This window comes from Juglans microcarpa x Juglans regia, chromosome 4D, assembly GCF_004785595.1.
Source record: "Juglans microcarpa x Juglans regia isolate MS1-56 chromosome 4D, Jm3101_v1.0, whole genome shotgun sequence".
NCBI classification, from domain to species: Eukaryota; Viridiplantae; Streptophyta; class Magnoliopsida; order Fagales; family Juglandaceae; genus Juglans; species Juglans microcarpa x Juglans regia.
The window spans coordinates 26883612-26897328 of record NC_054600.1 but is presented as its reverse complement, the minus strand read 5'-3'; the positions used below and the strand labels follow the sequence as shown (position 1 = coordinate 26897328).

The 13717-nt window shown below is 34.6% G+C and overlaps 3 protein-coding genes across 5 annotated transcripts; 2 read left to right on the top strand and 1 right to left on the bottom strand.

Moving 5' to 3' along the window:
* The first annotated feature begins 456 nt into the window (after nt 1-456).
* LOC121261379 (pentatricopeptide repeat-containing protein At1g20300, mitochondrial) lies at nt 457-3133 on the top strand. 2 transcript variants are annotated; one of them, XR_005939879.1, is made up of 2 exons: nt 457-2492; nt 2750-3133. XR_005939879.1 is itself a non-coding variant. In XM_041163718.1 (2 exons), the coding sequence occupies exon 1, from the start codon at nt 607-609 to the stop codon at nt 2224-2226; it is 1620 nt and encodes a 539-aa protein (XP_041019652.1). In that variant the 5' UTR covers nt 458-606; the 3' UTR covers nt 2227-2270; nt 2750-3133. The 2 variants fall into 2 exon arrangements, 1 of the variants encoding a protein (XP_041019652.1); XM_041163718.1 differs by having other exon boundaries at nt 458-2270.
* A 573-nt stretch (nt 3134-3706) lies between these two features.
* Nucleotides 3707-6115, bottom strand: LOC121261380 (LYR motif-containing protein 2). Of its 2 annotated transcripts, none has more exons than XM_041163720.1 (3): nt 5959-6115; nt 5143-5262; nt 3707-4165 (listed from the first exon to the last, which is right to left on the bottom strand). In XM_041163720.1, the coding sequence occupies exons 2-3, from the start codon at nt 5246-5248 to the stop codon at nt 4026-4028; spliced, it is 246 nt and encodes an 81-aa protein (XP_041019654.1). In that variant the 5' UTR covers nt 5249-5262; nt 5959-6115; the 3' UTR covers nt 3707-4025. The 2 variants fall into 2 exon arrangements, with proteins under 2 accessions (XP_041019654.1, XP_041019655.1); XM_041163721.1 differs by having other exon boundaries at nt 5143-5258.
* A 6117-nt stretch (nt 6116-12232) lies between these two features.
* LOC121261378 (uncharacterized protein At1g76070-like) lies at nt 12233-13482 on the top strand. The gene has a single exon (XM_041163717.1). The coding sequence runs from the start codon at nt 12428-12430 to the stop codon at nt 13250-13252; it is 825 nt and encodes a 274-aa protein (XP_041019651.1). The 5' UTR covers nt 12233-12427; the 3' UTR covers nt 13253-13482.
* The last annotated feature ends 235 nt before the right edge of the window (nt 13483-13717 follow it).

Below are 13717 nucleotides of genomic sequence, written 5' to 3'. Positions count from 1 at the left end.
TTGTATTCCTATATTATTGAAATCTATAAAGCAAAATTCTATTTAGTGCAATTTTTTTTTTTTTTTTTTTAACATACCTAGCACACCATTGATGTCGAAGCCTTCCATATTAACTATGCTAAAAAAATATTTGATCTTTTTATTTTTTTAAAAATTATAATGAGTCTCACGTTGCACACCAGAAAACTAATGTGAACAGTGAGTGCGCTTTAAGACGTTATTCCATTTGAGGCTGGGGACCAGTAGGAATCAGGTCCAGTTAATACTGATTATGATGCGTAACGCGTCTCAGTGGAGAGCCCAAGGAGGAGGCTGAAGCTGTAAAAGTTAATACCAACAAACAAAGAAAGCAATCTATTTGCCCCGCACATACTCAACCCAGCCCAAGTTTTATAGAACCAAGTCCAGAACAACGTTTGCTTGGTTTCTATAAATGCTAAAAAAGCAAACGGCGTCGTCTTCAAGGCGAATCTGACCTCCTCGTTGTTCTGTTCCCTCCCCAGTCAGTGCAGTTGCACTCCCTACTCCCTACTCCCTCCCCACTCGTCAGTCGCGCAGCGTGAGGAAGTCTTTGGAGAGACGAACCCTCTTGAACGAAGCTATTCAATGGCTTTAATGAAATCAAAGTTACGTTTGTCCAACAACTATATTTCTCAGGGTGTACTCAAAATCAAAGCCTATTCATTTTCTTCTTCAACTTCCGAAGCACGCCTTCAAGAGGAAGAGGATGATGCAGAAAATCATTCCAAAACTTCCTCTATCACTAACTGCTTAACCCCCGAAGAAACCCTTATCGCCGAAAAACTCCACGCCCTAATCAAGGACCACCACCGCAAAAACCCCAACCCTCACCCTAACCCCACTCCGCCTAACCCTAATTACACCATTCCCACTCTATCCCACGACTTCTCCCACATCTCCACCGCCCATTCAGTCACCCCCTCCATCGTCCGCCGCGTCATTGAGAAATGCGGTGGGGTCCGCCACGGCATCCCCTTCCTCCAAGCCCTGGCGTTCTTCAACTGGTCCACTGCCCGCGAGGAACCGGCCGCCCACTCCCCCGCCGAGCACTACAACGAGATGGTCGACCTTGCCGGGAAGGTTCGCCAGTTTGACTTGGCCTGGCACGTGATTGATTCCATGAAAGCTAGGAACGTGGAAATCACCGTCGAGACATTCTCTATCCTTGTTCGCCGGTACGTTCGGGCCGGTCTGGCAGCGGAGGCGGTGCACGCGTTTAATCGAATGGAGGAGTATGGTTGTAGGCCCGATAAGATTGCGTTTTCGATCGTGATTGGTATTTTGTGTAAGAAAAGAAGGGCAGAGGAGGCTCAGACATTCTTTGATAGCTTGAAGGATAGGTTTGAGCCCGATGTTGTTGTGTATACGAGCTTGGTTCACGGGTGGTGTCGGGCGGGTAATATTTCGGAGGCCGAGAGGGTGTTTGGGGAAATGAAGATGGCTGAGATTAAGCCCAATGTGTACACTTACAGTATTGTGATCGACGCGTTGTGTAGGTGCGGGCAAGTTACGCGTGCCTACGATGTGTTTGCCGAAATGATTGATACGGGATGTAGCCCGAATTCTATTACTTTCAATAACTTAATGCGGGTTCATGTGAAGGCCGGGCGGACTGAAAAGGTCTTGCAAGTGTATAATCAGATGAAGAGGCTTGGATGCCCCGCTGACATGATTACGTATAATTTTCTTATAGAGACACATTGCCGGGATGATAATCTTGAGGAAGCAATTAAGGTGCTGAATTTGATGATTAAGAAAGGGTGTAGCCCGAACGCCTCAACTTTTAATTTGATATTTAGGTCCATTGTGAAGTTACGGGATGTGAATGGTGCTCATCGAATGTATGCTAAGATGAAGGAGGTTGAATGTAGGCCAAACACGGTGACCTACAATATATTGATGCGGATGTTTGCGGACTCAAAATCAACCGATATGGTTCTCAAGCTTAAGAAGGAAATGTTTGAGAATGATATCGAGCCTAATGTGAATACTTACCGAGTTTTAATCTCGATGTATTGTGGGATGGGGCATTGGAACAATGCCTACAAGTTTTTCAGGGAGATGATTGAAGAGAAGTGTTTAAAACCCAGCACACATGATTATGAGTTGGTTCTTCAGCAACTAAGGAATGCAGGGCAGTTAAAGAAGCACGAGGAGTTAGTGGAGAAGATGGTGGATAGGGGATTTGCTTCTCGCCCTTTGTAGAAGTAGGCAGGCAAGCAGCTTTCTTTTGCACCGAGCCGGATTAGGTGGTCCTTGATCTCTCCTCCTCTCGCGATTATTTTTGTCTCGGATTATGTTGTAATTTTTTTTGTAATGCTGGTCTTCATGTGATTGAAATTTGTATGTCGGACAATTGTGACAGAAAAACTTCATTTGCAAACCTTTTTATTGATGCACTAAATATTCTGCGGATGAGAAATTCTATAGATCAGCAAGTGAAGCTGATCCCACACCCCACCCCTGACGTGGTGGGTTTTTTTTTTTTTTTTCCTTCCCTACGGCTGAAAGAATTCCTCTCAAAATACCAAGATTTTTCCTGCATAAATACCCCTCAACCTTTCTGCATTTTCTCATCAATCACCCTATCACTCTCTCTCTCATCTCCTCTAGCAGAGCTCTCTTTCACTTTGATTACAGAAAGCTTACTACAGAGCTCTCTATCACTCTCTCTCTCATTTTCTCTAACAGAGCTCTCTCTCATCTTCTCATCTTTTCTATATGGCAGCTCAATGCTTGGGAGCGTGTGCGGATGTGGGCCAGTGAAGGCATTCCAGATAGCTTACTACAGCAAGTACGGGGGTGGGCAAACAAGCTGGCTGATGGGTACAGCAAGGGCACTGGATTGGCACTGCGGGGCGGGGGGGGAATGGGGGCTTCGGGAATGAGAAATCGCAGCAAAGGGGAGGGGGGAGAGGGACCCAGAGGGGTTGGGGATAGGTGTAACCCGGTCTGCTACATGGGAAGTGGGGTGTGCGCCCAACAACCGGCTGATACCAAGATTTTCTTTTGATACATTAGTTTCTAACACCACATCAGCTAGCAAAGTATTTGTATTTGAACTTTTATTATTATTGTTATAATAGATATTACAGCTAGTAGTTTGTATAAACATGGGCTTGACTGTCTCAACTTGATCGTCAGATTTCAAAATCATTGTTTCAACTTGGTTACTGCTTTCCAGATGAAAAAGTTCATGTCGTGAAATTTCCTGTAAAGCCTTGAACAAAGATGATTGATTGGATAATTTCAACTTTTGTGTACTTGAGCGGATGAGTTTCTGATTTAATAGAACGCAACGTATATGATTAGCTTTCAGGTGCTGTTAGTACCAGCAAAGAACGGCAACCCAAGCTCTCAAATGAGCCACCAGGGTCAAATGTCAATGGTTCCTCCATTAACACGTTTCACTATTCAAAAGCAGAAAAATTTAAGGTCACACTCTTCGTATTGCTTTTTTCCCTTTTGATCATATGATCACATGAAAAAGGAAAGAATCCAGCTTAGTAGGTACGAAAGGGCATTGCTTTGCACCCTTACAGTTGGAGTTTAAGACAACAGGAGTAAAATAAGAGCACTGTTTGTTAAACAATGTTTTACGATATCTCTGAAATGTCTTCTTCATCCGAAGCATCAGCATGTATAACAAATCATAGTTTTTTCAAATAAAAGTATCAAATTTGACTGAAACTGAACTTACTCGCCCGTTCTTAGCCAAGTGAATATGGACGCACATAATATGTACCAAACTTATAATTGTTTGGACATATGTAACCCGAAGTCTCCAACCAGCATACTCCAGTATGGGCAGATGTTATTGAAATGTCCACACAGTACTTGTTTTATTGTCGAGCAAATAGAGGAAAGTTTAATAATAAAAATAAAATACTAAAAAAATTTCCGGTTCGCCATGTACGGTTGCAATGTACATGGCAAAGTACAACCGTCTGTCCTTCGGAAGAGGAAGACTTCCAAAAAATTCTACATGCACGTCAACTCTGCGATCAGTGACCTTGCATATCAAGCATCTCATCGAGACTTTTCAATCTCTCCAATCCTTCACTAATCAGAAAACGAATCCTTTGCTTATCATTGCAGTTCCGGTTAATCTCCATCTCTTGTCTAATTGTCTGTCTCAATTCAGCTGAAATACCCATTGAATTTCGGTCAGTTCCATCAGATTTGCATTCATCAAATTATTATGGAAAAGCGTACGATATCTTGAAAGATATTAACATGGGATAATGAGTTTGATGCTCAGTCCAAAGAATATTTCACAAAAATAAGAGGAATTGAAATCAACTGGATAGGAAGTCTTCACAAATGTGTATTTTACTAGGATTATAACCTAATGAATACTTATTAATTCAAGGAAATAACCATATTGCAGAGTTCTGTGGTCTAGCAGGAACCTCGCATTAAAGTTCTTACTAGCTTAGCAGCTTAAACACCTGTCTCTTATCAGGGAGTCTCGCCAGGAAACAGCTTCAAAGTAATGAATTCAATCTAAACATATGCAGAAGGCAAGAGAAATAGTTATCATTGCAATGTTTTTGTCTTGAGCTTTGAGTTTCCAAAACAGTAGGAGATTAAAAATTAATCTATACAAACATTTCCTGGGTCTGACAGGAAGGAAAACTCGTAGACAAACATCAAGCACAAAAGAAGACCAAGTATCTTCGTACAAGAACATCCCAGATCGGCACAGAAATTTGACAGGCTACGTTACTAACTAACTGAAACCTATTCCAGTCAATACTGGCACAGAGCTTTATCAGACTACCATTTGGTATTATTGGTATTCTGCAGAAACGGAGCAATTTGGTGTTAGGTCAGCCCAGGTTTCAAAATACCAAGCAATTTGGTCTGACAGAATCAATATGGTATAACAGGAATCCGTACATTATATTGCTATGTCCAAGCATAATTGAAAGTGAAAAGCTTCCAAGCTCTCAGCCAACCCACAAAAGCAATCATTTGAACAGCTTCAAACCTTGGCAGCCACAAAGAACCATATTGCTCCATACTAACTGAAGTCTGTCCTCCTCAGTAACTTCCTCTAGAAACATTATTGTTATCCTATTACTTAGACAAATAATTTTCTCAAGTTCAGCATTTCACCTCTAGCATGAGTAGGGGCTCTCTGAGCAGTCCGTAATGCATTCCTGTAAAGCTTCAGCACTCGAGCACGAATAATGAAGTCCTGCAAATCAAAGGAGAGAACCATAACTGATTCTCTTCCTCCACACCATACTCCCATGTCAAAATGTGTCCAATGAGCAAAATGTGACCAAATCATCAAAGCAACTCAAGAAAAAACATTCAAAGAATAACTTTTAAAGGCATATAGATCTCTTAATCGAGTTCAAAAAGTCGAACAAACTGAAATATACATGACCATCGGGTTAATTAACTACTCTTTGTGCATTGCTCTATATACCGTCAACTCACTACCTAAATAGCACGCACCATATAAATTAATGATGCACTCATGCACGAGAGAATAATCCATAACAAACTTCATACGAACTACATTACATTTTGGAGCAGCTGACAAGACAGCCCTATTTTAGATATTCCAAATTTTAAACCTAAACACTGGAGCCCCCGCACAAACTGTAAGAATTTCAATCAATGTCACCGAACTACGACAAAATTCTAAGCATTGGCAGAAGCGGCTACTGCGCGGAATCCACAACATCCAGTTCAATTTCAACAGAGGAAGCTACATTTCAAAAAGATCAACCTGGAAGACTAATCAAAACGCACAAAACTACAACTAAAATGTGCAATTACTCTTGGTTATTCATATGAATCCAATCAAAAACTTCATGTAAATATCACAGGAAATTTCCGGAAGCAAATAGCTAGGGTTTTTGCATTGATTTAACAGTAGGTTGAATAAATTTAATAAAATAGGTAAAGAAATTAGCATACCTTGGGGCAAAGAGAATGGGCGTCTAGCCAAGCTGAAGTTAGGGTTTCAAGCCTTTCAACAAGGCATGCGGAATGAAGACCAGTCTCGTTGGGAATTTCTCGAAGAGAAATACTACAGACCCGGATGGTCGGAATTATACAAATAAGTCTGTCTTAGGAATGATACAATGTGCCCGTACTTAAAGTATTAGCATTAGATTCTATCATTTTCATATTTAAAATTTAATGAAAAGTATATATTTTTTATAAATAAAAAATATTTCTATTCATAACCTCATATTAGATTAGATGTTGGATTCATCAAAATAATAATATAATATTATTTTATTTATAATAATATTTTTAATTTATTTTTTTTATATTTTATGATTACACTAACTATATTTTAATTAATAATTTAATTTGATATTTAAATTATTATTTTCTAATTTAAATATATTGTAGCTCAAAATTAGGAAACAATAATTTAAATAAATAAAATAATAATTATAAAGTGTAAATAATGAGTCTTTAAATTTAAAGATAAAAATAAATATATTATAGTTAAAAAATTGACATTTAAATATATAATAAATCTAATACCAAAATTTTAAAGTTAAAATTATCAAATTTTAAAGATTTCAATGCTCAGCCTCCAACGAGCCACAAAGAAGCAAATCCTGCCACGTCTGTCATTTGTACGCGCAACGCATCAAATGAATCGTAAGGAGAAGCAAATTGTTTATTATATTTTATATATAAATTTAAAAAAATTATAATAATTATAGGAGATGATTTAATTGAACCAACACTTATACTTTGTCAAAGTCAAATCCGGAAATCCAGTTGGTAATAAATTAAAGGAGTAATTTAATTCTGAAAAATGATGCATATATATTAATGGTATCCAGCTATTCGGCACTGAGATACATACAGTACTTCTGCTCTTGAGTCTTGGCCAAATACATTCAAAACAATAAATTCTCCAAACAAAGAAAGATGGTGTGTGCCATCAATTGTAAATTTGTACCCAGTCCCTACGTGCAACACGTGGATAGTAGACATGGAGTGGGTTGAAGAAAAATCCATGTTTAAAAAAAAAAAAAATGGTTCTTAGTGATCAGGGGAACGTTGGAGGGTACCCCGCGTTATAAATTCTGAAGTTTCCCATGTGATTCATAAATGTAACTATATATGTTAATCATGTTGGAGAATAAAAAAATAAACAATACTCCATAATGCTGGCAATATTATTTTATTTTTATGCCCCTCGAATATATATGACCCACGAATATATGTTGATAAGCTCCTACCGAGCAAATAAATAAAAATATATATTAAAAAAGAAGATATTGATCTTTCCCATTTTTTTGGGGGTCCACCTGCATGATACTGAAGATCATATCGATCTTTCTGATTTTTCTTTTTTCTTTTTTGTAAATACCTTGAATTTTAATTTGTTGTCTGTTTGAGGACCACCTATATATCCTGAAGAAGATTTATTATGAGTTCTCACATGGCATGTGGAAATACACCTTCCTCACCCCTAAACATGAACAATCTAATTTTATAACCAAAGAACGACCCCTTCCCATTCATGAATTAGATCGATAAAAATCTTTTAAGTATTTGGAGGGACGAATAGACCCTCATAAAGAATAATTCTTCTATATATAGCCGTTAAATACAACTAACATGCAGTCGTCTATGTTACGTCAGATTTAAAATGAATTCTTTCTCTCTCATCAGCTCGATCTTTCTCTTTCACCAGCTCTAGCAGCTCGGTCTGTCCCTATCATCAGCTCGGTTTCTCTCCCATCAAGTATCTCCACGTCAACCACGTTTGCACCAGCACTTGCAACAAGCATTTTTCCATAAAGAATGAGCGGAAACCACAATCGAGAAGGTCCCGCGGGTAGAGAGCCCAAGGCCTGCAATCTACAAAGAAGGAACCTCGGCCTCCAGCCATAATGGGCTAATACGAAATTCAATTTCAACCATCATTAATTACTGATTAATTATGTAACTGACAGAATGATCATCGAAGCGATACACCGTACACGCCCACAATACGCGCCCAGGTATTAAAACTCCAGACATAACAATGATGCCCGAGCACCTCACCAAATGAGAAGGATAGTTGAAATTTGTATAATTGATGTAAAAAATATCTTATATTAAATTGAGTAAATTTAAAATAATTTAGATTTTTGTTACAGTAGTTGACTAAAGATGAAAAATTGTAATTGATTCATCAAGCATTAAAATATTAATTTTTCACTCCAAACAAACATTAAAATATTAATTTCTCACTCCAAGTAAAAATACAATTTGGTTTGTAATTAAGAAATTTAGATGAGTTTAATAAAATATTTTTCGTTATTAGCATTAAATGAAAAATGATTTTTTAATATTAATTTAATTAGAATATAATTATTATTAACATTTAATTGATAGAGCTACAAAATGTGATAAAAATAAATTAAATAAAAAATTATTAAATTAATAATATTTTATTATTATATAGAGAGTAAATGAATAATCTAATAAAAAAAATGAATAATCCAATGTGGGGATACCATAACGTTTGAGCTTCATATACTTGAAATACTTCTCATAATACATACCAATTTAAGTAGCGAAAGTATCCCAACAACGTCTGATCCCTCTTACTTTCTAATTAGAGGTTACTGAAAATCATTGTCAATGTTACAAAATACGTCCGCAACAATATTGTTAAAGAGTTTTCTCTTGACTAAGGGCTTGTTGAAAATAGATCTTATTCCAAAATTCTCATTCTGTTTCATTCTCAAATGTAATTCAAATACAAAATTTTCAAATTAATCATTATAACCTTTTGAAACTAACCGTTACAATTACTTTCTCAAACTTTCAAACAAAAAATAAAAAATAATTCAATTTTTTCAAATTTCTAAACAAAAATAATTATAAAATTATATTCTAACAATATTTTAACTTTATAATATTTTTTATTTAATTTTTTCTCTTTCATTTTCCAAAATTTAAAAAAATAACTTAAATTATTTCACTATTATTTATAATTTATTTTATTATTATTTACAAAATTTTCATTTCATCTTACTCTCTAAACTAATCCATAATATAACATGGACATGAATTTTTCTAGAAGTATTACTATAGACAAATTATTACTTTATTATCATATAACGCGACTGTAACGGTTGTGTAAAAATTATCGGTGTTTATCCTAAGACGGAGGAAATGTCCACTCAGTTTTTTTTTTTTTTTTGGTCAATGTCCCGAGAGTTTCTGATCTCAACCGGCATAAGCACAAATTCTTCATTTCTGACCAGTTTTTCATGTTGCATTTATGTTAAACAACACATCATGACGTATATGCCATGTGATTTGCATGAGTTGTTTGACTTCGTCGAAAATCAAGTTTGAGCAATCCAAACCGTATTAGTAATTATCTCCATCAAACTGTCAGATAAATACTGCCGGACCTGATTAATATTTTGTCCAAAGTCAAAAACATTGACTATTTCCGATTTCCATGATCTGAACAAATTCCGAAAAGGACATAACCATATATGACTATTGGGTCCAAAAGGACATGATTATCGATTTCTCTCATGAGCTGGAATATGGCGGAGAAGAAAATGATTAACATGGTGATGTTACAAGAAAATCTTACACGGTTATATTATACACCGTCACTTAATTAATAAGTAATTTATTATTTTTATCTTTTTATTTAAATATAAATATTTAAGTATTAAGATAAAAAGATAAAAAAAACAAATGATATATTAATTAAATAAAAATGTGTGATATATATAAAACTTTCATAAAGAACTTCTCATTTATATATACAAAAATGATAGTTACAGTTGTGATTGTACAAACACCACACAATCATTTTAAAAAAAATAAATATATACTAGACTCACATGAAAAAAAAAATAATTAATTTTTTAATAATAAATCTTATTATTTTTTACTATATGATACTTGTATATTTCACGACTGCATATAATATTATTCTTATATATATCAACTTTGCTAGCTACATGCAAGTTACAAATAAAAAGTCAAAGATACAAACTAGCTATCATTTTTTTGGACGATGTTTCCTACTCTACAGTCGGATCGTTGCCTTACCTATATTTTTTTTTTTCTCGCATTGGCATCCACCATGCTAAAGACTTTCTTAATTCGTATATTAATTTGCGTAGAAAAAAATGAATGGTTACTTCTGAAATGAAACTTCCAGCTAGGTAATTCCAAATTACCATGTCAGCATTGATAAATAGTAGAACTCACATGTATTTATAACCCACGTCAAAATCCATCTTATTTACCGGAGTTAGACATTTGCATCGATTCCTCTATAATTAATTTGCAGTCCTAGTTATAAAAATACTATTTTTTTTATTTATATTCGATCTATTATTTTTAATTATATGTATTGATATAACACATTTTAATTATTGACTAACTACTTTTAAAATGTAGTATATAAATATATAATACCTTTTCGCCTTTTGTGACATGAGTAAATCCGTTACCTTAGGACTCGTTGATAATGAGATAAGATAGTTTTAGATAACCTGAATAAAATATTATTATAATATTATTATTATTTTGAGATTTAAAAAAATTAAAATATTTATTATATTTTGTATGAAAATTTAAAAAAATTATAAAGATGAGATGAGATGAAAAAATTTCTATATCCAAACGAGTCTTTAGACAGCTATCAGCTGAATTTGGTGCATGATCGTTATCTTTCATTAGCCACGTATGAGGTTTGAGATTTTTTTTTTTTTTTTAACATATATTAGTAATGATTAGGTCAAGCTTAATGAGTCATAAACTGATAAAATCAAATGGTAGCATGTCATTTTTAAATCATAGGCTTTTGTGGTTTGTCTTATGCCAAACAGAAAATACTAATAAAATAAAATCAAGGAGTTCTATATATAGTACTCAGTCCATAATAAAATTACCCAGTCGTTAGAACACGTATGGGACATATAGTACTGAGGATAATAAGGGTCAGATTGGGAAAAATTCTCAAACTATTTTGTCTCATTTTATTTTATTATTATAAATTTTATAAATTTTCACATTAAATATAATAAACAATTTAATTTTTTCAAATTTAAAAATAATAATATTAAAAAATAATATTTTATTAATATTTTATTAAACTTTCAACTTTCATCTCAACCTACCTCATTTTAATTTACTATTCAAAACTAACAGTACTTTATCATCAGGTACGAATATATATATATATATATATATATTATTTTAAATAGAAAAAGAACATTTTATTAACTTTTTTCTTGATTAGATAGACTGTATTAATATGAAAAGTGAAGGATCATGTTTAGCGCATAATATATATACATGCATGCATGTATATATATATATATATATATATATATATATATATATATATACACAATGTTGGTTTGTGCTTCTATCTGTTTTTTTTTCCGATATTATTATAATTGTAAAGCAAAACTAGTTTCTTTATGTTGAATTTTGTTGTGATTAATTTTTTAATGCTATTTTTTTTTTACTGTGAACATTTGTAAAACCTACACACACATATATATATATATATAAGTGATGAATTATTTTATTCCATAGAAAACGTACGTAAATGAATATGTTTTATTTGGTTAAAAATAAAATTTAAATAAAATATTTCAAATAGTGTATACAATTTTGTGTTCGGAGAAGAAAAGAAATCCTACTTCATATATTTCTTGTAAGTATTAGTTAACATTTCACGTGCACTAAATGGTCTTATGAATTTAAAGAAAAAAACATAAGTATATTTTGAGAAATTAAGAAAAATAATTCTTAGGAAACTTAGGAACAAACGGCCAATTAAGAGTCTCCTATAAGTAAAAATCCTATCACAATATATATAATATCCCAGTCATGATTTACAAACATAAATATTTATAGGATATAAACATTTAAAAAGATTATCAAGTGCTCCCAAAATATAGATGATGTGGTACTTCCGTTCTATCACAATATGTCATTTAATTGAAATAATTTATATAAACACTAATTTTAATTAACATGGCATGATGTTGCGATAGGATATTGAATTAAAGCATCGCATGTCCGTATTCTTAAAAAACGTGAATATCCAAAGTTATTTCTCCTTCTCAAACTTGTAATAAATGGAGACTTTAATTTGTTGCGTGCAAAGGAGAGTAAAAATGCATCAACCGGAGGCTGTAATATTAAATAATTCTGGCATGGGTAGATAAGGCTAGCTTTAATTTGCTCAGTCACAACATCTACTTTGACCATCTCTCTCTCTCTCTTCGCCCCATCTTGACAACGTCAAAACACATTAACCTCAGCGACCCTTCTATTGTATTATTATCTTCTCTGCACACAATATATATTATATATATATATAGAACTTATCATTGCCGAAGAAATTTATCAAATTCGCACAATCTTCTGTACAATGGAGAAACAAGGTAAACCGATGGAGAAACAAGGTAAACCGAAGAACAGGATCTTGAAATTTCTACCGAGAGCAGCTTCTGCAATAGCAGTCTCCTTCCAAAACCCTCCATTCAGCCCTGGTAGGGACAAGAGATCGGAGATCAATACGACCAAGCTTAAAGCTCATGCCGGCAGAGGATTTTCGGGTCCGATCATATCGATAATTCCGGTTGAAGCTCGAAGAAAGTCCAGGAATGGGGGGATGTACGAGACACAAGAACCCACTTCACCTAAAGTGTCATGCATGGGCCAGATCAAGCACAAGAAAAAGATCAAGAAAGCTGCTAAGAGTGCCGCGCCGCCGCCTCAAGATCGGGTGAAGGCTGTGTCGAGTACTTCTTCTCCTCATCGCCGTGACATAAAGAAGCATACCTCGGCTATTAGGAGGATGTTTAGTGGTAAAACAAAACCAGGGAGGAACTCCGATGTTGTTTCTCCTGCTGCCGAGGAGCCAGCTGAGATTCCTGCAGATAGAGCGCCTTCATTAAGTCAAATGAAGCGGTTCGCGAGTAGACGCAATTCGTTGCCTGAATTTGACTGGACGGCTGATCAGATTTCACCAATAGACAGGGATCACCGGAACTATTACTCGGATGAAGAGAGAGATCGAGAAGAGAGTGATCAAGAAGAGGAGGACGTCATGATTCCTTTCTCTGCACCTATATTAATGGTAGATGGAGGAGGAGTGCCTTTGCAGCCAAGAAAAGAAATTAATCTGTGGAAGAGAAGAACAATGGCTCCACCCAGACCTCTTGATTTAAACACGGTCGACTGGACAAATTGATATGATTTTCTCGGTTTTCTTTTTCTTTTGTTTTTCTTAAGCTTAATTTACATCGATATATTTATGGTGCAAATATGTGATGGAATTTGTAGAAAACTGTCATTAATTTCGTGGTGCAAATATGTGGGGAAATTTGAAGGAATCTGTAATTATTGGCAAGCTGGGCATGCATCTACAATTCATGTTGAATGTAAAACATACATAAATTATATATATATTATATTGTTTAATTTAATTTGCTTGTGCTTTGGTGTTCTTGATCTAATCAGCAGGCTTAGGCTAATTAATTAGGATCGTCCTATATTTCATCCTAGAATTTATGTGTAATTTGATTAAAGATGTGATTGATCAGGTGATTTCAAGCCTTCTCTCCTGATTAACAATATGGTAGTAATAGAAGGCGTCGGATCCAGAATATTATATGATTTATGTACGTCCAACAGTCTGTTATGAAGCCGTAGTGGT